The sequence below is a fragment of the Paramisgurnus dabryanus genome, chromosome 23 (genome assembly GCF_030506205.2).
Source record: "Paramisgurnus dabryanus chromosome 23, PD_genome_1.1, whole genome shotgun sequence".
NCBI classification, from domain to species: Eukaryota; Metazoa; Chordata; class Actinopteri; order Cypriniformes; family Cobitidae; genus Paramisgurnus; species Paramisgurnus dabryanus.
The window spans coordinates 13,690,846-13,715,274 of record NC_133359.1 but is presented as its reverse complement, the minus strand read 5'-3'; the positions used below and the strand labels follow the sequence as shown (position 1 = coordinate 13,715,274).

Below are 24,429 nucleotides of genomic sequence, written 5' to 3'. Positions count from 1 at the left end.
TATGTGATTTTTGCTACAAAAATGCAGGAGTTGTGAAATCATGCGCACGGAAATCTGCAATTTATGCAGCGAAAGTGCGGCGTATTTGAAAAATGCGGCCCCGCATAAATATGCGGACTTTGGCAGATAATAGATAAAGTGCTGAATCTTGCGTTCGCGTAATCGCGTTTTTCTGGAAGGATTCGTCGATATGTTTTATCATTGTTTAAAATGTTAACGTGCACAAAAGAAGTCAAGCTAATATAAAAAAATGCATTAATAAATAATTATTTAAATTGAGGCTATTAATAGAATTTGCTTTGGTGGGCAATGCACAGAACTTGCAGTCGGTGGGCACCATGTTATAGACATAGACACTGATATAGACATAATACCTGCTTGAAGCCAGGCTGACGTTGATAGAAATACTGTAGATTAAAGGGGACATTTAAGTTTAAGATGTCCCCAGAGTACGCGCAAAGTTTTAGCTCAAAATATCACACAGATAATTTATTATAACGAGGGATGCTAAACAATTAATCGCGATTAATCGTTAGCAGAATAAATTTTTTTGTTTACATCACATGTGTGTAAACTGTGTATATATATAAATTATACATAAATGTACACTGAAAAAAAATGATTCATTGAATTTAATAAAAAATTTTAAGGTAAGTGGTTGCAATCAATTTATTTAAGCTACATTTAAACAAAAGTTTTATATTTTATTTTACTTAACTAATCTTTTTTGTTTAAATGTAGCTTAAATAAATTGATTGCAACCACTTACCTTAAAAAAATGTATTAAATTCAATGAATCATTTTTTTCAGTGTATATACACATGTAAACATTTCTAAAACATATACATGCATGTGTGTACATTTATTTATGCAAAGTTATTATACACAGTTCACACACATATATGATGTAAACAAAAACTTTTATTCTGCTAATGATTAATCACGATTAATCGTTAAGCATCCCTAATTATAACATGTTAAAATTCCACTTTGTAGGTGTGAGAAGAATAATGTGCCGTTTTGGGTGTGTCCTTTAAAATGCAAATGAGCTGATCTCGCTACTTAATGACAGTCTTGTGGCAGGATAGTGCAGATTAAGGGGCGGTATTATCCCCTTCTGAATCACAAGGGGAGACAAATTTCAATGAGCTATTTTTTTACATTATTGCAGAAAATGGTTTATCAAAACTAAGTTACTGGGTTGATCTTTTTCGCATTTTCTAGGTTGATCGAAGCACTGAAGACCCAATTATAGCACTTAAACATGGAAAAAGTCTGAATTTCATGATATGTCCCCTTTAAAAGTGCAACTGCTTTTACTGGGACTGTACAATTTCAAAAATACACCCATGTACCTAATGAGTGCATAGTGCATCAATGGAACTTATCTGTGCTGAAATGGTACATATTAAGACCTTTTAAAGGGTACAGTCCCAGTGACAGTTTTTGTACCTTTTTTTTAGACAGTATACAGTGATAAAAAAAATTATGCAAAGAGGTTAGCCAATCATAACAGAGGATGTGTAACAAACATCTTAAAAGTACAGTAGCAAAACACAGCCTGCTGAATTATTCAATACTGTTGGATTTATAATGCCTTTCTTGTTACAAGAAATCCAATATGGAAGGTTTTTTTGGTCTTTTTTAAATTAATTAATTAAATTATAAAATAATTAATTAAATTATAAAATAAAAAATAAAATCGCAAAATATGTCCCAAATTTGAAAATTAAATGCTAAAATAAAAATTAAAACATTATATTAAATTATTTCATTTTCATTTTTAATGTGATGAAGCATCATTCCGGCCAAATTAAAAAAGAAAATTAAATTGATTATTTTACATTTCATTTTCAATATAATCTTGAGTCAAGACTGACAATATTAAAATAAAAAATCAAGCTTGAAAAGGAATCTGTAAATAAATTTTAAAAAGGGTTTTTATTCATACCCAAGCAATAATTGGGACAAAATTAAAATGTAAAGTTCAGTTTTAATTTTATGTTCTCTTTAAATTATTTGTTTTCATTTTCTTTTTCGTTTTCATTTTCATTTTCATTTTCAACTTGTATGCAAATTTAATGTTAACCAGTGGGTGGCGTTTATTTACTTGCTCAAAAAAGGGGATTGGCTAACGCTGCTTTGCCAACTCAGCGACTGTGTTGCTAAAATAGCGACTTTATTGCTACATCTAGCGACTTTTAGGCCCATTTAGACAAACTTAGCGAATGTTTGGATGAATCTTAGCATCACATCTGTACAGATAGGCTACTGTGTCGCTTGTACTGGCCCACGAGTGCCGGGTGGCGCTGTCCTGAAATGTGCGTCTGGTGTCTCTGTGCATGGAGCTGGGCAGTGTAGGAGCTGACGCGTGGATGAGATTCGCGTTCATTGTTTACATTTGAAAGGAGGAACAAACAATAAAAAGTGGCTGGTCCGCTGTTATATATGCGTATTTTCACACATCTGATCCGGTGAGGCGTCAGCCATTCTCATCAAATACATACACATAACACAGTGTGATTATCGTGCAATACATAATTATGCCAAAATCCGTTAAGGACTGGAGTATCATATGCTCGCAAAATTGGCGTATATATATAGCACTATAATCACACTGCGTGTTATTTGTATGCATTTCATGAAAATGGACATGAGTGACCAGTCACTTACTTTTGCAGCGGGCACACTGGCAGAGCAGACCTTCAGCCTTTGTGGCATATTTGTAAGCGGTCCTCATTTGTAACGCTGATTTGTGAGTAGGGCTGTGACCGTACGGGATTTTATTTTACCGTGGTGAAGAAGCAACAGAATCACGCGGTTAGACTGTTAGCACAACAACCCACCCCATATTATTAAAACAACAAATTATATTGTCAATAACAATGTAAAATAATATGTATTTCTATATGTTAACTTTTGTTTTTTATATCTTTTGAATATACAATGATTTATAGACCTTTTATGTCATCGTTTATAACCCATTTTATACAATACATTTCATAGAATAACAACCTGAAAACCTGCAGAAAGAACATGCAGAGTTTAAGATTGTTTCTGATGAGTTGTGCAAAACCTGATTCCTATTTCTTTAGACATTCATTTTCGGTAAACTCTCCGTGAATAGAAACACACTTCTCCAAACATGTTGCAACTTTTAATAATTTATTGTACAAAAAATGGGTTACAAACAATGACAAAAACTGTTCCATAATTGATATTAAACTCAAAAGATATAGAAAATAAATATTATTTAATGTTATTATTGTTAGTATGTTTAATTAGATTTTCTCAAAGTGGATACAAAACGAAATCGACAATTACATCATTACGTAAATAACTGCGCAAAACTTATGGATACTCCAATCATTGCTTTCAGAAATTCGCTTACAGTAGCTCCAGATATAAGCACAGCATTCAACCAAATAACGAGTTGTGCTGTCAGTATACGCGCCCCTGCCTTCATAACGATAGTTGTCATGTTTGCCCATTATAGTTTTAAATTATGCTGTCATTATCATCACCAGCACAGTGCTTCTCCTTGAATGAGAAAGCTTAATATGCGCGTGGCTCGGACTCCTTGCACATGAAATTTCATGGGCATGGCTCTGACATTTTCTTGCAGAGATGTTGTTATTCGCGCAGGAGTTTAAAACCAGGGAGTGAGTTGGTACAGTTCAAGAAATCAGAGCACTTGGGCATGACGCGCTTTATAAGGTTGCGGCCGTGACATCACCGCAGCTGGCATCTTATTACAGCAGTGATGCAGTATTACTGTGATATCGTCACAGCCCTTATGTGCGTAGCTCGTCTTCCACGCTTCAGCTATGGTCAGAAGAACTGTATGTTGTGTCCAGTGCAGTGTACACAGAAGACTCCGAGAGACTCGCATTTCACAGAGGACGCAAGTTCTGATACTTGTACAGACAACACATAGGCTAAATAAACAGATAATGTTCATTTAAAAGTAAGTGACTGGTCGGTGTATCAGCTCGTTAAACTGACGCCTCACCGGACCAGATGTGTGAAAATACGCACATATATAACAGCGGACCAGCCACTTTTTATTGTTTGTTCCTCCTTTGAAATGTAAACAATGTACGCGAATCCCATCCACGCGTCAGCTCCTACACTGCCCAGCTCCATGCACAGAGACACCAGACGCACATTTCACCGGGACAGCGCCACCCGGCACTCGTGGGCCAGCACAAGCGACACAGTAGCCTATCTGTACAGATGTGAAGCTAAGATTCATCCAAACATTCGCTAAGTTTGTCTAAATGGGCCTAAAAGTCGCTAGATGTAGCCATAAAATCGCTATTTTAGCAACACAGTCGCTGAGTTGGCAACGCTGCTTCAGCCAATCCCCTTTTTTTTAAGCAAGTAAACGCCACCCATTGATTAACATTGAATTTGCATACAAGTTGAAAATGAAAATGAAAATGAAAATGAAAATGAAAACGAAAACGAAAACGAAAAAGAAAAAGAAAATGAAAACAAATAATTTAAACAGAACATAAAATTAAAACTGAACTTTACATTTTAATTTTGTCCCTATTATTGCTTGGGCATGGAATAAAAAGCCTTTAAAAAAAATTATTTACAGATTCCTTTTCAAGCTTGCCTTTTTATTTTAATATTGTCAGTCTTGACTCAAGATTATATTGAAAATGAAATGTCAAATCATCAATTTAATTTTATTTTTTAATTTGGCCGGAATGATGCTTCATCACGTTAAAAATGAAAATGAAATAATGTTTTAATTTTTATTTTAGCATTTAATTTTCAAATGTGGGACATATTTTGCAATTTTATTTTTATTTTATAATTTAATTAATTATTTTATAATTTAATTAATTAATTTAAAAAAGACCAAAAAAACATTCCATAACCCAATACTTGACTTACAAAAATTTTTTGCTGTAGAATATCCTGTCTTTTAGAGATTTTAGCGTTTCCGGCATAAAAATATAATTTCGGTTTAAGTGGGTCAAACTCAGGTCAAGCTTTCCTTTGTTTTGTCCAATTTGCTTTGCAGTAATCCTGCCATGGACACTGAGTTAGTGACTCGTGGTTTATTTTGCAGCACATGCTTAGCCGAAAATGTAAAGCATTTTCATTTGATTTAGCAATAGTTCAGGATAGAACGGCTTTGTGTTCCAATGTGCTGTCCTATGGTCGATATCCAAGATAGACGAAGATATCATGATAACAAAGCTGTATCAAAAATAAAGGTACAAAAGATTCATTTAGGTACAAATGTGTATCTTTGAACTACCAATATGTACCTTTGCAGTACTAATATGCACTCTTTGGGTACAAAGGTGTACCTTTTTTAAAGGGTTCTGTCCCAGTGACAACTTTTGTACCTTTATTTCTGAAAGTGTACTTTCAAGTTGTGATTTTATTACTTAAAGATAATCGACCTTTATATGCAAACAAATCAAGGAGACTACGCTCGGAGCCCTTAAGCAATAAACTAATTTAGCAGAAGTGTACTCTCTTACCATTTTTAGTCATTTGCATCGCTCTATAACCGTATATAGCATGTTTTCTCACATGCAGATGCTTGATGGCAGGTTATGATATTTACATCACTTGGAAACTGATATAAACTCCTGTTTTGTGTCTTCCTTTCCCAGTCTTCGTGAGGAATGCCAGCACCATCCATCCCTTGACCGAATCCTCTGACTTCAGATGTAGAGAGCGAGCAAACGAAAAAAGAATGGGGGAGACGGAAGATGAGCGGGCGTTGCAGGCCGCCCAGCTTTATGAGAACTTTGTGCAGGCCACTACATGTAAAGGCACCATGCAGGCCTTCAGCATTCTCTGCAGGCAACTAGATCTGGATCCCTCCGATCACCGAACCTTCTACAGCAGCCTGAAAGCCGCAGTCACCTACTGGAAGGCCAAAGCCCTCTGGGGGAAGCTCGATAAGAGATGCGCACACAAGGAGTATGGTAAAGGCAAAACCTGCATGGACACTAGGGTAAGCTAAACTCCTACTAAAGTAACAAGAAATGGTTTTCAAAAGTCATGTTGTGGACTTGTTTTTGACTACACCAAAGTCAATTATTTTTTATCTCTGATTAAATCAATGATAAAACATGTAGTCAGAGACATTTAGTCACGACTTGTTGTGTAAGCTGATGTTTGTGTAAGACAATTGTAAGAATTTTCATATACGCGTTTGTTAGTCAAAGCATTTTTGCTTCATGTCAAAGAGTAGAAAGTCTTTAGTTTGTGTGACGGATCTTCTGTTTATAAAGTCAACATTTTGTCAATGTAAAGATCAGCATTGTGTAGTTTTAGCCAGTTTGTCTGTTGGAATTGACCGGTGTACTAAGAGATCATAGGTTAAGAGGTCTGCAGGGTTACGGATGTAGGTCTTACTAATGCTGATTACACACATAAACGAATGTAACCATTTGCGCGAGTAGATCACATACAAAGCCAATGCATAGACATTAATAGACGCAAATTTGCAGGGGGAGGTGCAAATGATGGGAATTGGTCTGCATGATTGCCGTGAACATGTGCTGTTCGCCTCAAATGTCTCTTCCGCGCAAAAACCGCGCACGTTGGTGCGGTTTACATTTGGGTCCAGTCGAGTAAAAAAAGAAAAGGCCACAGTATTCTCTGGTTTGTCTTGGGTAGGGTCGGCCTCACGTCTAATTTTCTCTGGTTTGTCTCAGGTCGGGTCTTTTTTTAAAGGGGACATATCATGAAAATCAGACTTTTTTCATCTTTAAGTGCTATAATTGGGTCTCCAATGCTTCTTTCAACCTAGAAAATGTGTAAAAGATCAACCCAATAACTTAGGTTTGGTAAACCATTCTCTGCGAGCATAAAATAGGTCACTGAAATTTGGCTCCCCTTGTGATGTCAGAAGGGGATAATACTGCCCCTAATCTGCACTATCCAAACACAGCACTACCATTTAGTGCATTTACCATTTTTGCTCACACCTACAAAGTGGCAATTTTAACACGTTAATTATAATATTTATTTAATATTTATGTTATAATTATTTACATTACATCTAACAAAAAGTCCTGTGAAATGTCCCCTTTAACAATATTACACTTGCAAAAAGTTTCTTTGGACCTGAGAAGACCTCTAGATGAACCAATTTATGTGTGTCATTGTAATGTTGGCATTGGTGTTTTGACTGGGAAATCCCACATAAAAAAAACCATACATATGATTGTCCTTAGCAGAGGTTCTGCTCTCTGTCTCTGGGTAATCTGGGTTTACGTTATGTGAAAGAGACCACAAGCTATCTAGTGTTTGAGAAAATTGGTCTTTTCATTGCGTGACTATGTAATTATTGTGAAAGTCTGCTGAATTGTAAAGGCTGGACAACTGCTTTGTGGTTTGTGTTTGTTAGCTGTCTTTGGAATCTTGGCTCACCTGTTATAATGTTGTTTTTGTCACGTTTTGCATAATGTCTGTAGACTTCTTGACCCCTTTATAGCTTGATTAGATGTTAAAGAGACTGGAAAGCCAATACACAATGGTATTGAGCAAGAGTATCACAGTGTCACAATTGGATTTTGCTAATCTTTGGGTTTGTGTGGGTTTCAGGTTCATTTGAGCTGTTTAGTTGTTTGTGGCAGTATTTATTTGCTGGACTTTAAAAGGGCTTCTGTTGTTACGGCCAATGGAAGAGTGTCAATTTCGCAAAAACTACCATATATATATATATATATATATATATATATATATATATATATATATATATATATATATATATATATATATATATATATACGAACTTACACTTTGAAAATAGCGCAAAAGTTTTGCGCAAATCTGCGATCCAATCCAGGCTACTGTTAACATCAAGGAAAGCAATAGACTGTTCAACTTGTAATAGATGCATTACTTGATTAGTTTACCCAGAATAATTTATACGACAATTTATAGTACTCATGCTTCTGGCGAAACAACATTATGATTTTATTGTGTCGATCACATTTTACATACAATATAAGTAAATGAGGCTTAGGCTGTTAGTTACTTTGACTTTATTGCTTAACATGGTCATACAGCTCTAAATAACATTTTAAGGTACACAAATAATGACAAAAGTTTTATTTTTAGGTTAACTATCACTTTGGACTAGTGGGCATATGAGCATATGCCTATAAATAGATTTAATCAGTTGCTTGTGAGGAGATTTTATTTGGTGAGTTGTCACATAAGATTAATTTTAAAGCTTGGCTTTTCAGTGAGGGGTCAGCTGCTGTTAGTACTGCTCTGGCACAAAATCTTGCCCAACTGAATGTCATACAAAGTAGGAGTCTTGGTTAAATGAAGCCCACTGTGATGTCTATTGAGAGCGAAGCTTCAGGAAACACAAACAGATTAACTCAATTTACAGGAAATCATACAAAAATAACCACACATCTAAATATGCATAGTTTGCAACTATACAGTATGAGACTACTGTATATAAGTGGTGTTATTTATAGTATTCTTGAGAGGGTAGGCAAAAAAAGTAAACCACAGCTCTTATCTATTTTTCCCAGAAAAGTTCATGTGCAAATATGGCCATTGTTGAGCCACGGATATAATGCCAATGTTTTGCAAGAGACAAGTAGAGAAACCTGCCAAGTAAAGATATTTGTGCTCACAAATAAAACAATCTTGATGTGAGTTATTGGCAAGATAAGCTTGACGCAATCTTGATATCAAGTGTGTCAAACATTGTGATTTTATTCAACTTAATTCAAAGTGTCAAATAAAGTTGTTTGCGAAAGAAATATGACTTAATTTGACTGCGCTTGGCTTGGTGATCATTCAGGATCAGCTTTTAGGTAATATAGCCTTTGTTGCTGAAATCACGTTGTCTGATCTTTCCATTGTAGCAGCTCTCCAAAGACAGCCAAATTACTTTAAATCTTTATGAACGCTCAATTCACGAGACGAGACACGAGATTGGGTTCACGAGAACGAGACGAGAAGATGTTTTTATACTTTTTAAAAATCCTCAATGATTAAATAAATGAATAAGAAACTGAAATCATGTTATTTTTAAAAGTTTTAACTAATCAACGACTGTCCCTAACAATTATTTTGCTAACTGATAATGAAGTAATTTGTTATTTTTGGGTAATAAAAATAGACCCAAGTGAGCAGTAGCCTTTAAAATTACATAATACAGAGATGCAATAATAATTGGTTCAAAAAGTATTAAAACCAAGTTACATTAAACAACATTAACAAACACATTACATTTGTGGCCTATAAATAAAAAGCATTATTTATGTATTACAACAAATGCCTGCAGGGGGCGATAGGGGGACACTATCTTCACTTTCACTTTAGACGGAGGGAAACGCTTATGTTTAAATCCATTTGAATATTTAATATATGTCCAGTTCTTTACTATAGAAACGATACAGTCACTGTCATTTTTGAGCAAGAACATGCAGACATGTGTGAGGGTTTAATCTGCTGAGACTTCACATCTGACACTGATCAACAGACAAACACAGCGCATCTCAAACTTCACACGAGTTCCCAAACGAACATTATTGGAAACCCAAACAAAAAAGCAAACGCAGTAAAATACAAATCTATTGCACTGTAAAAGGTTCAAACAGAAGCTGGATCCTCCGGATGTTGCATATGCAGGCTGCATAGGCATCAAGGTTTATTTCAGATCATTAACTGAGCATTACATTCGCAAGTCGTGAGCATATTACAACAATTTGAAATTAACTAAATAATAAGTAAACTTTATAATTGTTAATAGTCTCTAATAAGACAGTCTTTATGAAGTAAATGCAGTTTAAAAATGCGACCTCCGAAGGATGCAGTCTTTTATTTGAGAGACAGCCAGCATTTCACCTCCACAAGAAATCTCGCGAGACACATTTAATCTCGCGAGACACATTTAATCTCGCGAGATCTCGTCGCACGAGATCTCATCACACCCCTACTTGTAGCAGATTCTAGAACGGTTTCCATGCATTTTGTTTCTGCGTCTTCTATTGAAATCATCTGGTGTTGACAATAAAAAGGCTTTTGATGAATCTCACCATGGGTTGTTTCCACAGTGTTTCATCATTGGTGGTGGCCCCTGTGGTCTTCGGACCGCCATCGAATTGGCCTTGCTGGGTGCCAAGGTGGTGGTGATTGAAAAGAGGGACACGTTCTCCAGGAACAATGTTCTGCACCTGTGGCCTTACACCATCCATGACCTCAGGAACCTTGGAGCCAAGAAGTTCTATGGAAAGTTCTGCGCTGGATCTATAGACCACATCAGTAGGTCGCTTTTTGTCTTATCAGAAACCAAAATGAAGTTATTATACCACAATTTTATCAGTGTTGAAGATAATAATAAAGATAAGGAACCTAGCTAGAGACCAAGCCCAACATGTGCCTCCTGTAATCACATATAGATCTCTGTATGAGCTTTAAAGAAGAAATGTTGAATTTTCTTTCAAGCCCTACCAACTCATCCATTTGGTATAGTACTCTCTATCGTCCTTTACATAACAGCAGACCAGCACAACCAAATCAGATGCAAAACTTTCAAAACTGCTGGAATTATCCAAATTTGTTTTTCCATGTATATCTCTCACAAGATACTGGCTTCTGGCTGCCACAGGATCCTATAGTGTGAATGTCGACAATGTGTCAGTGTCATTAAATGTAACTTCACCTTAGCATGTATTGAATAAATGGGCTATCATCTTACCCCGGCAGAAGATCACAACATACCCATGACTTATTTTTTTAATGGACATTTTTGTTAAGGTATCCGTCAGCTGCAGCTCATGCTACTAAAGATTGCTCTCATCGTTGGGGTGGAGGTACACGTCAACGTAGAGTTCCTTAAGCTTTTGGAGCCACCAGAGGACCAAGGCACTGATGGTAATCCACATTTTACCTGTCATACCTAGTTTTGGAGGCATATTATAGTTAGCAGGCATTGCTTCTTGTTTTAGGATGCTTACTTATGTAAGCTTGTTCCATTGGTTGGCACTTAGCTTACATTGACTGCGTATCATGGAACCAAACAGATCTTTTAACCAGGTGGACCTCCAAGCCTTCATAACATAATCCCATGCAGCCATAAAATGGCTATAAATACCTCACAGGGAACCAGCACAAATTGTTTTTCTCTTGGACATTGGGGTGTAAAAACATGTGGTGTGGACAGAACGAATACTCATGCATGCAGTAATCATCATAACCGCACTATATCATGTCATTTTTTTTGGCAAGTTTACATAAAGCAAGTTGTTAGAAGAGAAACACTGAAACACGATCTTGACAGTTGACAGCTCACTAAATGTCCTTGATGCACACATGTTGTCGATACCGAGAAGGTTTCTGTTGTCCCCTCACGTCACTGACACTTACCAGTCTGCATTGTATAAGCGATACACTCTCGGCTGTGTCCTATATATAGAGTCAGAGGCCGTCGGGGTCTATAGCACCATTTCTGCTATGCGTTGCTGGTTGAAAGGGAAGCACTGGCCTTACGTCAAATTATAGAGGTGTTAAAGGTGGATAGAACGGGATGTATTTTCCGAAGCTGTAAGATGTACCCATTACCTGAAATGCCAGTTATATATTTAGGAACGTATTGCTGGGCTGGTAAGCAGTAGTAAGCATAGTAAAGCCCAGCCTAAGTTTGTTTATCTTTTTAGAGCCTCTCTTAAATTTGAACAAATTGGGTGTCTGCATTCCAGGGCCTGGATGGAGGGCGGAGATCAGGCCGAACGACCACCCGATCTCAAATTATGAGTTTGATGTGATAATCGCAGCAGATGGAAGGAGAAGCACACTTGATGGTAAGAAAGAAGTTATTTTAATTGTATCTAAATGTCACATTAGCCTTTGGTCAGGCTAGTTACCCCAGTGACTCTTTCCAGAAAGTGTCTGTCCCAAATTCAGAACATGGGTAAGCTCTATATCTTTGACAGGACATGTATGTCGACATGCCACAGAAGGGGCGGGGCCAATGTGAGACTTTGCATGGATCAGACTTGCATCTCTACAAATTAGCAAAAGTAACCTTTGGATCACACTTGGACGAATTGCACACAGACTCGTAGGACAGTTGTAGGTTTTATTGGACAGTGGTGGTGAATAAATGATTGATTGGTATTTAGCTGCTTCCATAAAAAGAAGCAATTCGTTTTTTATCACACATGTAGGTGCAAAGACTGTCTTGCGTAAATGTTGTTGTGCACAGTTATCAATGAGGTGTTATCTATTGATTTAAATGTTTTTCTTTTAACCTTAATCCATTTCAGTTGTTGTCAGCAATATCTTCCCCAATTGCAGATTGGTTGCGCTGCGTCCAAAATCACCTACTTTCATACTATATAGTAGGCCAAAATCACATAGAAGTAGTATTTCCGAATTTATAGTATTCGAAAAACAGTAGGCGAAAGGTACCCACATCACCTGCTGCTTCTGGCTAGATTTTTAAGTGTGCATTCGATGGACACTTTACTATCCTGTCGGGCCACGCAAGCCGAGGAGCCACCAAATAAAAATAAAAAATAAAAATAAAATATTTGAAATCTATGAACCAGGTTCCCTTTAAACGGACAGTAAGTAGGGTTTTAAGTGTTTTATTAATCAAAATCAATGTCTTTATTCATAAATATGTCCTCGTTGGTGTCAAATGACCTCTGCCAGTGATCTGACTTTTCTTTGTAAGCTTAGAATTTCTCCTTTTTACTTACATTGAACGGGTAAGTCCAAGGAGGCTTCCATGTCGTTTCGCCGTATTGGTAAACTATAATAGCAGAGAGGGACAAAAAGCACTAGCCTACCAACAAGTTTCATTCAGAACATGTGAACCAGCTGCAACAGACAAAGGAGATCAGTGATTACATAACGGCTACTGTAGTGGCAACACGCATTTGGAAAGGGGAGGCGCTAGAGAGCACTGTTCGTTTGAATGCAAAATCCAATTTCATCACTAGATGGGGGTAAATCCTACTTACTGTCCCTTTAAATTATTTGGGTATCCACGAAATGTATTCCTCGTGATGTAATTGTACTTGTTAAATAATGCATATGTAAATTATGGTTGCTGCTGTACTGATGACGTCAATGGTAGTGATGTAGTACTCGAGTCTGGTCTCGGACGCAAGACCGGTCTTGAGACCGATTTCTGCTTTAATTGACTCGTCTCGGACTTGTTCCTTCAAAGACTCGGTCTTGACTCGGTCTAGGACCACAGGACTCTCATAACACTAATAATAAACTGCAATGTTGACGGGCGTTATTTGAAAATGACATCCTATGGTGCAATGCAAAGATACTGCCATCAGAGCAGTTTATTTCTCTAGAAAAATAGGCAGAAGATGATGCATGTGGTAGGTAGTTCTTTAATGATAGTAAAAGCATATTAAGATGTTAAGACCGCTCCTCTAAACAATTCCCAATCTAGCTTAGTCTGTAGGCCTAACTGTTGATTATTAACTGGGGTGATATTAAATCATGAATAGGAAAACTGATGTTTTTATGGTCTTGGTCTCGACTCGTTCTCGACTCCTAAAGGACTCGGTCTTGACTGTATTTGAAAACCAACAGACTCTGTCTCGACCCTTCAAAGACTCTGTCTTGACTCAGACTCTACATAGGTGGTCTCGTCCCCATCACTAGTCAAAGGACATATGGATCACATGACAATTTAATATTTTGGATGCATTATTTTTTCCAGTAAGCTTTAGATGATGATAAACTGATCATAACGTCCGCCCTACAGGCTTTAGGCGAAAAGAGTTCAGAGGGAAACTGGCTATCGCCATCACTGCAAACTTTGTTAACCGAAACACCACGGCCGAGGCCAAAGTGGAGGAGATCAGTGGGGTGGCATTCATCTTCAATCAAAAGTTCTTCCTGGAGCTTAAAGAGGAAACGGGTGAACTCAAACTCTTCACAACATCATGACCAGCTCATAAAGATCCATCTGCATTTTTGTTTTTGAGACCGCTTGCCAAACCAAGCTATGTTCTTCAGGCTGCATCATTTAAACATGATGTCACACTCCTTTAAGTGCTCCCTTGTAATTCAAGTGCTGACACATAATTAACATCGGTGTGTAATGGTTCCCCTCCCTAAAGTTAGAGATCTAACTGCACTTTTTGTCATCAAATGAAACATTAATAATAGAACTCTTACACATACACGCATAATTCAAACACAGTCATCCGTAGTTTAAATGAATTTTAGTGACGCAAACATGCTAATTGATCTCATTTGTCTTTCGTACAGGGGTCGATCTGGAAAACATTGTCTATTATAAAGATGACACGCACTACTTCGTCATGACTGCAAAGAAACAGAGTTTGCTGGACAAGGGTGTGATAATCAATGTGAGTCGGGGGGTCTTGTGGGCAGTACATCAAAGGTTTGAAATTGGTGATTGTGACACTTTTTTGTGTGAATGAGATTGCAATGCAAACCATAGTTTATAGACCGATACGTGTACACATACGTTCGACGCATGCGCATTGCGACAAAATGCAATGCATCTCATGGGCTATGCTACATTTTAAAATCAAAGACAATACCTTTTAGTAAAAACAATTTTTTGTGTGTACACATGTATTATAGCAAACATAAGCCCTCTAATGCTTTCTCTGAACCATATCATGTTTGTTATGAGAACAAATTCCATCAGGAACCTCATTCAGAATCTGAAACCGGATATAACAGCAGAGCAAATGAGTGATTGAAGATCTTTGCAGTGTTTGGAGTTCGTCTGGAGTCTTAAACTCTTACACCTTCTGGAGTTACTGTAAAAACACTGATGATGAAAGCTCAGACTCATTACTCCACCATTGATGATGTCACCGTGTAATCCGCTTAACCTTAAGCTACTTATCGCATTAAAATATTGACCTCTTTTTTTTCACATGCTTTGTTTGTGAACGTTTAAGTGACTGTGGCTCCAAGCACGTCACATGCCGCTTTAATTCATTTCCATTTTTTTATGCAGTGGTATGAACACTAAGGCCACATTTAAAGGTGCAGTGTGTAATTTTTAGAACAACCTCTTTGAATATCTCTTAAATGTTATACAAAACTATATTGTCAGGGGTGTATAAAGAACTTTCATAATTAACCGTTATGTTTTTATTACCTTAGAACAGGGGTGGGGAACCCTGGTCCTGGAGGGCCACTGTCCTGCAGAGTTTAGTTCCAACCCTAATTAAACACACCTGAAAAATCAAATTCAAGTCTTCAGGATTACTTGGAAATAAAATTCAGGTGTGTTTGATTAGGGTTGGAACTAAACTCTGCAGGACAGTGGCCCTCCAGGACCCAGGGTTCCCCACTCCTGCCTTAGAATGAGACGTTTTTATCTACATACCGAGGGTCCCCTTACATGGAAGTCGCCTTTTTATGGCACCATGTTTCTACAGATCCCTTAAGGGACAAACTTTTTTTAGTTGGTTGTCTCCGACGATGACATGTTTGTCCGGTGGTGGCTACCGTAGCTTCTCTATGCGTTTCAAAAGCGAGGGGTGATCAGTGAACTGAGCCATTGGTTGCATTTCGCAACCTCACCACTAGATGCCGCAAAAATTTACACACTGCACCTTTAAAGTCGTCATGAAATTTTTATTTAAACTTAAAAATAATTTTAAAAAATCAATATTTCACAAAAAATATTTTATTGTTTTAAATTGTATTATTATTATAATCTTTAATCAAAGACGCAAATCTCCTTCCCTCCTCGAAGCGATCTAGCTTTACTTCCTGTCACAAGAAACGGTGCGAAGGCGGGGCCTGGAAAAAGATTGCAGCGATTAGCAAGTAGAATCAGGAACACACTTCAAATGATCCAATCCAATCAGTTCTCTTTTTCATTTATGAAGCAGTTTCACTTGGATATACGTCACACCGGGGAAAATAAGACAATCACTATTTCTGTTTAATGCCGACTTTAAACGTGTGAGTGACATTGGGTTACTTAATTAAATGTTAAACAAAGACATCTTTATTTGAAAGTAAAATCACACAAACACACTTGTCAAATACATTTAGCAAAAAACTGTGAATACCCTTAAACTTGAACTTTTTTCTGCAATGTGATTTTCATCCTGAAATCTTCTTTATTCAGGATTACATTGAGACCGAACGGCTATTGGCAAACGATAACGTAAACCAGGAAGCGCTGCTCTCGTATGCCCGCGAGGCTGCAGATTTTGGCACAAACTACCAGCTGCCCTCTTTGGATTACGCCATCAACCACTACGGTCAGCCGGATGTGGCCATGTTTGACTTTACCTGCATGTACGCCTCAGAGAATGCCGCGCTAGTGAGAGAAAAGAAGGGTCATCAATTGCTTGTGGCCCTGGTTGGGGACAGCCTGTTGGAGGTAGGCAATAATAATGATGTATGTGACTTTATGGGGTAGTCTTTTGGTTAGGGTTTATATTATTCCAGGACTAGGCCTTTGGAAAAACTTCTTAAATGTCCTAATATAATTAAGAATCCTTACAAAAAACAAGACTAGTGTGCATCTTGAGACAAAACATTGGCACTGATATATGTTAAGATATGTCAGTACAAGGTGTTTTTAAATTATGGCAGCTCATATATGCATTTTAGGACATGCCCTGATATGATGTTTTTATATCGGTAAATAATTGTAGAACATTCCTTGTTAGTGCAGGTTATAAATACATTTTTATTTTATTCGGTACTTAAATATAATACCCAAGTTGTTAAAAAAGTTTAGTGTGTTTACAAATGGTGTCTTAGAAGGCAGCTGTCTAGTGCCTACACTGCAAAAATAGTATTTTTGTCTTGTTTTCAGTACAAATATCCAAAAATCAAACAATAAAACAAGAAAATATCTGCCAATGGGGTGAGAAAATTTCTTGAATTAAGCGTTTAAGAAAAAGTTTACTTATTTTTTTTCTCACCTCATTGGCAGATATTTTTCCTTGTTTTAACCACAATTTAACTTAAATTGTATATTTTTTTTGTCAAAATTATCATTTTAAAATTTTAAATTCAAGCTTAAGAAAAAATTAAGAATATTTTGTATTCTCAAACAAGCTTCTTAAGAAAGTTCTTATTTTTTTTCCTTAAGAAGAAAAGACTTAAGAAGAATTCCAATTGTCTTAAATAACATATTAAAGTTAGGATAACCTTAGAATAGTCTGAAATCTCAAAATGTAAGATGTTTTATAAGTTAATGTGATTGTTTTAAATGTGACATGTTGTATTGTGTATTCTGAAATGGCAATTTTATCTGTTTACTACACATAGATTAGTTTAAAGAGGAATTCCACACTCATATAATGAAGTTTCATGGCTTACTCAGTAATATGTCATGAAACACAAATAAGTATTAGTGATAATATTAGCAAACATTGAACTCCTCCGTAATAGCCGACATTCATTGTGAAATTACTTAAAAGCTAAAAGTCGCTCTAAGCAGGAGGTGCACCGGTAATCAATCTGTCATGCGAGTCGAGTGCTCCGAAACCGCAGGCACACTTCACCCTCCACGTCCGTTGCTTGACGCGTGAGCTGCTCGGGTCGCGGGAAACAAAGTCGTGGGCACAGAGAGTGAAGCACGCACGCCCAGCGCGCTCGACCCGCATGACGGACCGATTGGGACATTGGGGAATGAAATGTCCTCACCGTACCGCCTTAATACTAGCTGGCCTCTGTTACAACAGCGAATAACATCCTGTAGTCTTAATGCATCACTCGTTTGTATCGCGTTAATGATGGCAAGGTAGTCAAAAGATTAATGGATAAGTGTATTTTTACCTCATTAGCAGGGTATCATAGCTTGTCATTTTATTCTTAAGACACAAATTCAAGATATTCTTAAGAAAAAAAAGAGAACTTCTTAAGAAATGTTCGAGAATTGCACTTGGGAACATTCTTACAAACTTCTTATAATTTATCTTAAGAACTTTCTTATTTTTTGTCTTAATGTTTTCGTGAATCCGGCCCCAGATTTTCAAATAGTTGTATCACAGCCAATTATTGTCACATCCTAACGAACCATACATCAGTGGAAAGCTTATTTATTCAAAATTGACCCTTATTACTGGTTTTGTGGTCCAGGGTCACAAATGAGGAGTTTGGTTTCAAAACGCAATACATCCATTTTGATTACCAAGAAAGTGACAAGATGAAAGCCACTATTTCTATTACGAACTTTCACATAGCATATTAAGGTTATAAAAACATAAAAAATTCAAATCCATAATTTGATTTTCAAAGATTTATTATAAAAACTGAATATTTTTTCCACAAAATGCAATAAATCTATTGAATCAATATATAAATGTACATTCATCTTTGCCACGTTATATTCATTCAGTGGACTAGTGGTATACACTGTCACTGACTAAACATTAATGGCATTAATTAAAACACTTACTTTGTCATATTAAGACCAGAAGCTTGATGCTGTCGGGAGAACAAGCAACAGCCGCATTTTTCCGTCTCCCGAGTGCCTCTCATGTAAATTATTAGATGTTGATGGCTTACGTTTCTTTCCCGTCACAGAAAAGCACCACAGGTTTATCATTGCCATCAAAGTATTATTTTGTTTTTGTTTGTTTGTTGATCACAAAGTACAAGATGAGGAAAACTAGGATTCCGTGTGTATTCCACGCTAGTATTGTTGTTTACAATGCAGGGAATGGTGCGCTGTGATTTGTTGAGCGGATTTATTGCATTCTGCAGAAAAGGGGAGTGGTGTTTGTTGCGTTTTGGGGAAAAAAGGGAAAAAAGATGACAGAATAACATTATTGGATTTTGCGTGAAATTAAGGATTTACTTTAAAATACTTACCTGATACAATACTGATTTTGGCAGTAACTCATTTATGTTTAAATGGTGTTATGGAACCAAACTCTTCAAATATACTTACATTTTTCAACATGCCATTTGACTACACTGCAAAAAATGACTTGCGCAGTATTTTTGTTTTGTTTTTAGTACAATTATCTAAAAATTCCTAAATCTAGATGCATTGTCTTGATGAGCAAATGACCTAAGAAAATTTTTTTGTCTTAAAACTAGACATATCACATTTAAGTGAATCTGTGGTTAAAACAAGCAAAACAATATGCCAATTGTGTGGCAGAATTGAGTGTTAATGAAAAAAGTTCAAGATTTTTCTTACCCCATTGGCAGATTTTTATTTATTTTTTTTGCTTGTTTTATGCACAAATTAACTTACATTTTTAGATATTTGTACTTAAAACAATACAAAAATACTAAGTAAGAAAGTAATTTTTTGCAGTCTAAAGTATTTGAGTTTCCTGTAAACATGCAGTTGTCTCTTTGTCTTGTTGTGTATTTCATCCTTCTCTCATTCATTTTTGTGTTCAGCCTTTCTGGCCAATGGGCACAGGATGTGCTCGAGGGTTTCTGGCTGCCTTTGACACAGTGTGGATGATAAAGGGTTGGGCTCAAGGTAAAGAACCACTTGACCTTCTGTCAGAGAGGTGAGATACTACCATGATGTTCACTTATACTTTACAGTTCAAAAATCTTTTTTTATTTGAATATTTGTGGGGAGACGACATGTTTTTAATCTAGAAAATAATATTTGCAAATTTGTAAGCATGATAGTAGTTTGCAACTATCTGTTTTTATCCGTCTTACAGAGAGAGCATCTATAGGCTGTTGCCTCAGACCACAGCTGAAAACATCTCAAAAAACTTTGAGCAATACACCATAGATCCTTCTACACGTTACCCTAACCTCAACTCCACCTGCGTGCGCCCACATCAGGTGAGACTCCCATCCATTACTACCATATACATCTGTATACAGTACTGTGCAGAAGTCTTAGGCCACCTTTTTTAGTGTGACCTCTCTTGGCACTAAACACATCTTGAGCGTTTTTAAGCCGAATGAAGTGAAAAGACTAATTTTTTTAAAATGAGAAATTAGGATTTAATTTTCTTTAGGTTTAAGAGATCCTGCACTTTCCTGCTATTGCTCAAGTGAAAGAGGAGTTTACCATAAAACTTGACACATCTGTTTATATTTTTATACAGTTTTTAATACTATATACACATTTTCTGTATTTTCTGGATGTATTTTATTAAAGAGACTGAGAAATAATTATATATGATCACTATAACATTGCAAAATGCAATTCTGCTAATTCTGACATGGTAGCCTAAGACTTTTGCACAGTACTGTACATCAGTCTCAGCGTGCTTCCACCTGTAAACAGCGAACTTCCTGTTTCAGGTACGGCATCTGTACATCAGCGGTGAACAGAACTCAAGTGTTCTGGAGCGCAGCGGACCCACACGCAGATCTGTGAACCTCTCCAGACGAGGTAGATTATAGATATTTTGCAAGTTGACATAGCATTCATAGCGTTACACACTCAACAAATATTAATTCTGAAGTTCGTAATTTATAAAATTTGCTGCCAATGTTCTGAGTTGTGTTTGTTTGGACAGACAGGGAGTGTTTAGGATCCTGTTTAAAGGTGACACTAGTGGTGCAGAAATCCCTGTCCCGAGGATCAGAATTGTTCAGCGTGTTCCAGAAATTTAACCGTCCTGTTGGCATGCAGTTCTCATTGAATTTACTCAACTCTCACAATCTCATTCGGTTTTATTTGAATATATCTAATGTAACTGCAGCGGTACGGTCTTATAGCTACCTTTCCCGTATTTGTTTTATAGCCGGTCTCACCTGGGATCGGCCTAACAGGAACAATGACTTATCACTGCTCCACACCCTCTACTCAATCAAAGAGCTTATGTTACATGACAAAACATTCAAACAAAAGCAAGTGCAGACCTTATTTTAGTAAGACCTTATCAGTTTTTCGGCTGTGACGTCATCGCTGCACAATCACACAGACTTGTTGGGTCTTTGCCCTTAGATATTTTAATGGAGTGGCGCTTATGGTGATTAAAACTTCAAACTAGTGAATAATGGATTTACATAAGTGGAAGCTCTTTCCTAAAATGGTTGCTTTGCAGTTGACCTAACACAGTATTTCTATTTATCACATCTTATTTTCAGAGTCAGAGGTTCGTCCCAGTCGTCTGCTGTTGTGGTGTCAAAAACAGACTCAGGGTTATAAGGGAGTGGATGTGACTGATCTCACAACCTCATGGAGGAGCGGCCTGGCACTTTGCGCCCTTATCCACCGCCAGCGGCCCGACCTCATGTAAGGCAGACTACATACACACAAACTGGCCTACATGTTTGCATACACCTCTATACTTTCTCTTACGCACATTACTGAAAAGCTACAAATGATCTATTGTTTTGCTCGCCAATCCTTCTTTTGATCTTGCACGCGTGCCCGTACCTCTTGCCCCAGGCAATCAAAACAAGTTGTTTGTTCATATAACATGACAATAGCTTTGATTTTAAACAAGTGAACAAGTTTTGCCATGTTTGCTGCTTTAATGCAAATCTTTTTTTCTCAACAAGGAATTGAAAGAACTTACTAAAAGAAAGAGGAAGATTTACTATAATTGTTTCAATGGCACATTTGATGCCAGTAGCAGCAAAAATGTAATGCTTTTTTATGCTTTTAAAAGCATTTAAACAATATAGACATAATGATGAATGAGATGTTTGTAATTTTAGTTCTGCTTTAAATAAAATGTTTTAATGTGAAAGATGGTGTTATTACAACATTCACCAGCAGGGGCAAACTTAAATTTGTCGGTTCTTTCAGACATCATTGCAGGGCTATGTTTTAAGTGTTTCATGATTTGCAGTGGCACTTACATTATCATTTTTGCACCTACTGTGTGGCATAAAACGAGTGGCGGCTTTAATGATGTCATAAAGAGGGGCCATTAGTCAAAAGTGTGACCCATGGGCTCACAGCGGGATGTGACTCAATCAGCTCAAAATGTTCTCATCATACCATACTGCCAGAGAGAGGGTATTTCAGTAAATATTATTATGGGTAACCAGGGATACAGGTTGCAAGAACACAGCCTCTCGAATGGAATTCAAGCCTAATAAGGTCTTATCATTGATTTTCCACATTTTGTTTGCCTTTTCCCACTCTGTCTCTCTCTTACGTTCTCTTCTCCAGTGATTTTGACTCGCTGAATGAAGCAGACTGTGCTAAAAACAACCAGCTGGCGTTTGATGTGGCAGAGCGGGAGTTTGGCATCCAGCCTGTCACTACTGGAAAGGAGATGGATGCTGAGCGCGGGCCAGACAAGCTCATCATGGTTCTCTACCTCTCCAAATTCTATGAGATGTTCCGCAACCCATCTCAACCTGCCACAGGTAGAGCTCTCACCTGCACACTCAAACATGCCATTTTTAACCCATTGTTGGGTTAAAAAGACGAACCTAGCAATTGGGTTTAAATAACCCAGAAAGTGTTTGTTTGACCCAACAGTGGGTTAAAACCACCCAGCATATGTTATATTTCAACCCAACAGTTTGCGTTTCGCCCCTTTTTGACTGAAAGCTGAGTTTTTACAGTGTGCGCTTTCATATCTTGCCACTGAAACCATAGTTTTCAATCAAAAGCTCTGAACTGTTTTGGATGGTATAAATCAGGGGTTTTCAAACTGTTGGTCGGGATTTAATATAAAATCTTTTCAATATAATATAATATGATATGATATGATATAATATGATATGATATAATATAATATAATATAATATAATATAATATAATATAATATAATATAATATAATATAATATAATATTTGTATTCATCGGACGCACGTGCGCTGACGGGATACACGTCTGGATCCAAACTTTACTTCCGGTTTAGTTTTTTTTTATGGTCTGACTAGTTGCCAAACTGATCTCTTGAAAATAACAAAAGTTTTGTTTGTTGTTTTTTTTGCATGTTATATAAATAAACTACGTTTAAAGAACTTTGGTGTTATTAACTCTTAGCGGAGTTTACCGGAAATTCCGTGCGGACCACGACAGCCGCTTGTTTATGTCGTTACTGCTGTGTGTGTGTATATATATAAATAAAAAAATAAATAAAAATATAAATATATTAAAAAATATAAATATAGAAATAAATAAAAATGTATAAATAAATAAAAATATATAAATAAATATATATATATATATATAAATAAAAATATATAAATAAATAAAGAAAATTATATATATATATATATATATATATATATATATATATATATATATATAAATATATTATATATCTATATAATATAAATAAATATAAAATAATATAAAATAATATAAATTTTATATATATATATATATATATATATATGTATGTATATGTATATGTATATGTATATATACACACATATACACACATACACATATACACATACACATATACATATACATAAGGCCTGGGGCGGTAACCGGATTACCGCCATACCGCGGTCACGTGACCCATGCCGCGGGTCTGAGCGCCTCACCGTCATAACCGCAAAAAAAAAAAAAAAAAAATCACTTGAAACATTGGTCTGCACTTGTGTGTATATGTGGGGATGTTATACACGCAGCTTGTTAACAACCGCAACTTATTAACTGAACATTAACTGATATGATTTAAATATTAAATTGTCATTGATTTTCATAGAAATACAGGTGACGTTGTCTGTCACTCGTTAAAAGTAATACAAACATTTTATCTAATTTGAACGTGCAAACAACCGCAACAGATCAACAACAGAATCAGGTTTCATACATTATCAAATTTTCACGCAACATAAAGAGCACGCGATCAGTCCGAGGATTAATATCCAAAGAGGTTAGATTGTCTCTTTTTTCATCTAGCCTACAACAGTGGCCATTTCTAAAGCAGGACACATTTCACAAAGTTTTGCTTTTGCGTCTTCTTTCTCTGTTTGTGGAAAAAGACAGACAGAAGCGTTCTGTCCGAGCATGCGCAACAGAGGCGGACTGCCCAGGCGCGCACGAGACAGACGGACCGCGTCATCTTGCGCACACACACGCGTCTTAGTGCAGCTTTCCAGCTATACTCAAGCACGGACATAATGCAGTACAAGTGATTTCTCATACAAATGGTTATTTTACCAGACCATCAGGGCAGCAATAATTCACGTCATTTACAGGCTATTCACAAATTAAGGATAGAAATGTGGCGAAATGTCTGTAGGACGTGTGGACACGCAGAAATTTTAACTGATAATATTAATTGTTCAAGTTGTTGAATGTTGAAATTGAAGAAATGTGGAAGGAAATAATATTCACTTTACATGTTCCTTAAGTAATTTGCACGTGTTTTGTATTGAAGATAAATAAATCATGCATGTTATTTAACTCGTTGTCTTGCCAATAAACCGCAAAACCGCGGAAATTTGTTGATTACCGACCGCGGTAAAAAAAATACAAACCGGCCCACCCCTAATATATTATTTTATATTTTTTTATATTTATATTATTTTATATTTATTTATATTATATAGTTATATATTTTATATTAT

The 24,429-nt window shown here is 36.5% G+C and overlaps 1 protein-coding gene across 8 annotated transcripts in view; it reads left to right on the top strand.

The window, feature by feature from the left end:
* mical2b (microtubule associated monooxygenase, calponin and LIM domain containing 2b) overlaps positions 1–24,429 on the top strand; it is a 66,159-nt gene that overhangs the window by 9,019 nt on the left and 32,711 nt on the right. For all 8 annotated transcript variants that reach the window (XR_010536599.2, XM_065291716.2, XM_065291709.2 and 5 more), the window contains exons 2-13: positions 5,643–5,989; positions 10,068–10,275; positions 10,771–10,887; positions 11,712–11,813; positions 13,748–13,903; positions 14,257–14,357; positions 16,112–16,369; positions 19,360–19,475; positions 19,638–19,764; positions 20,233–20,323; positions 21,025–21,172; positions 22,061–22,260. Coding sequence is in view for 7 of the 8 variants with exons in the window: in XM_065291716.2 (XP_065147788.1) it covers positions 5,726–5,989; positions 10,068–10,275; positions 10,771–10,887; positions 11,712–11,813; positions 13,748–13,903; positions 14,257–14,357; positions 16,112–16,369; positions 19,360–19,475; positions 19,638–19,764; positions 20,233–20,323; positions 21,025–21,172; positions 22,061–22,260 (1,888 nt within the window). In the remaining variant the exon portion in view is untranslated. The remainder of the gene's footprint in view (positions 1–5,642; positions 5,990–10,067; positions 10,276–10,770; positions 10,888–11,711; positions 11,814–13,747; positions 13,904–14,256; positions 14,358–16,111; positions 16,370–19,359; positions 19,476–19,637; positions 19,765–20,232; positions 20,324–21,024; positions 21,173–22,060; positions 22,261–24,429) is intronic.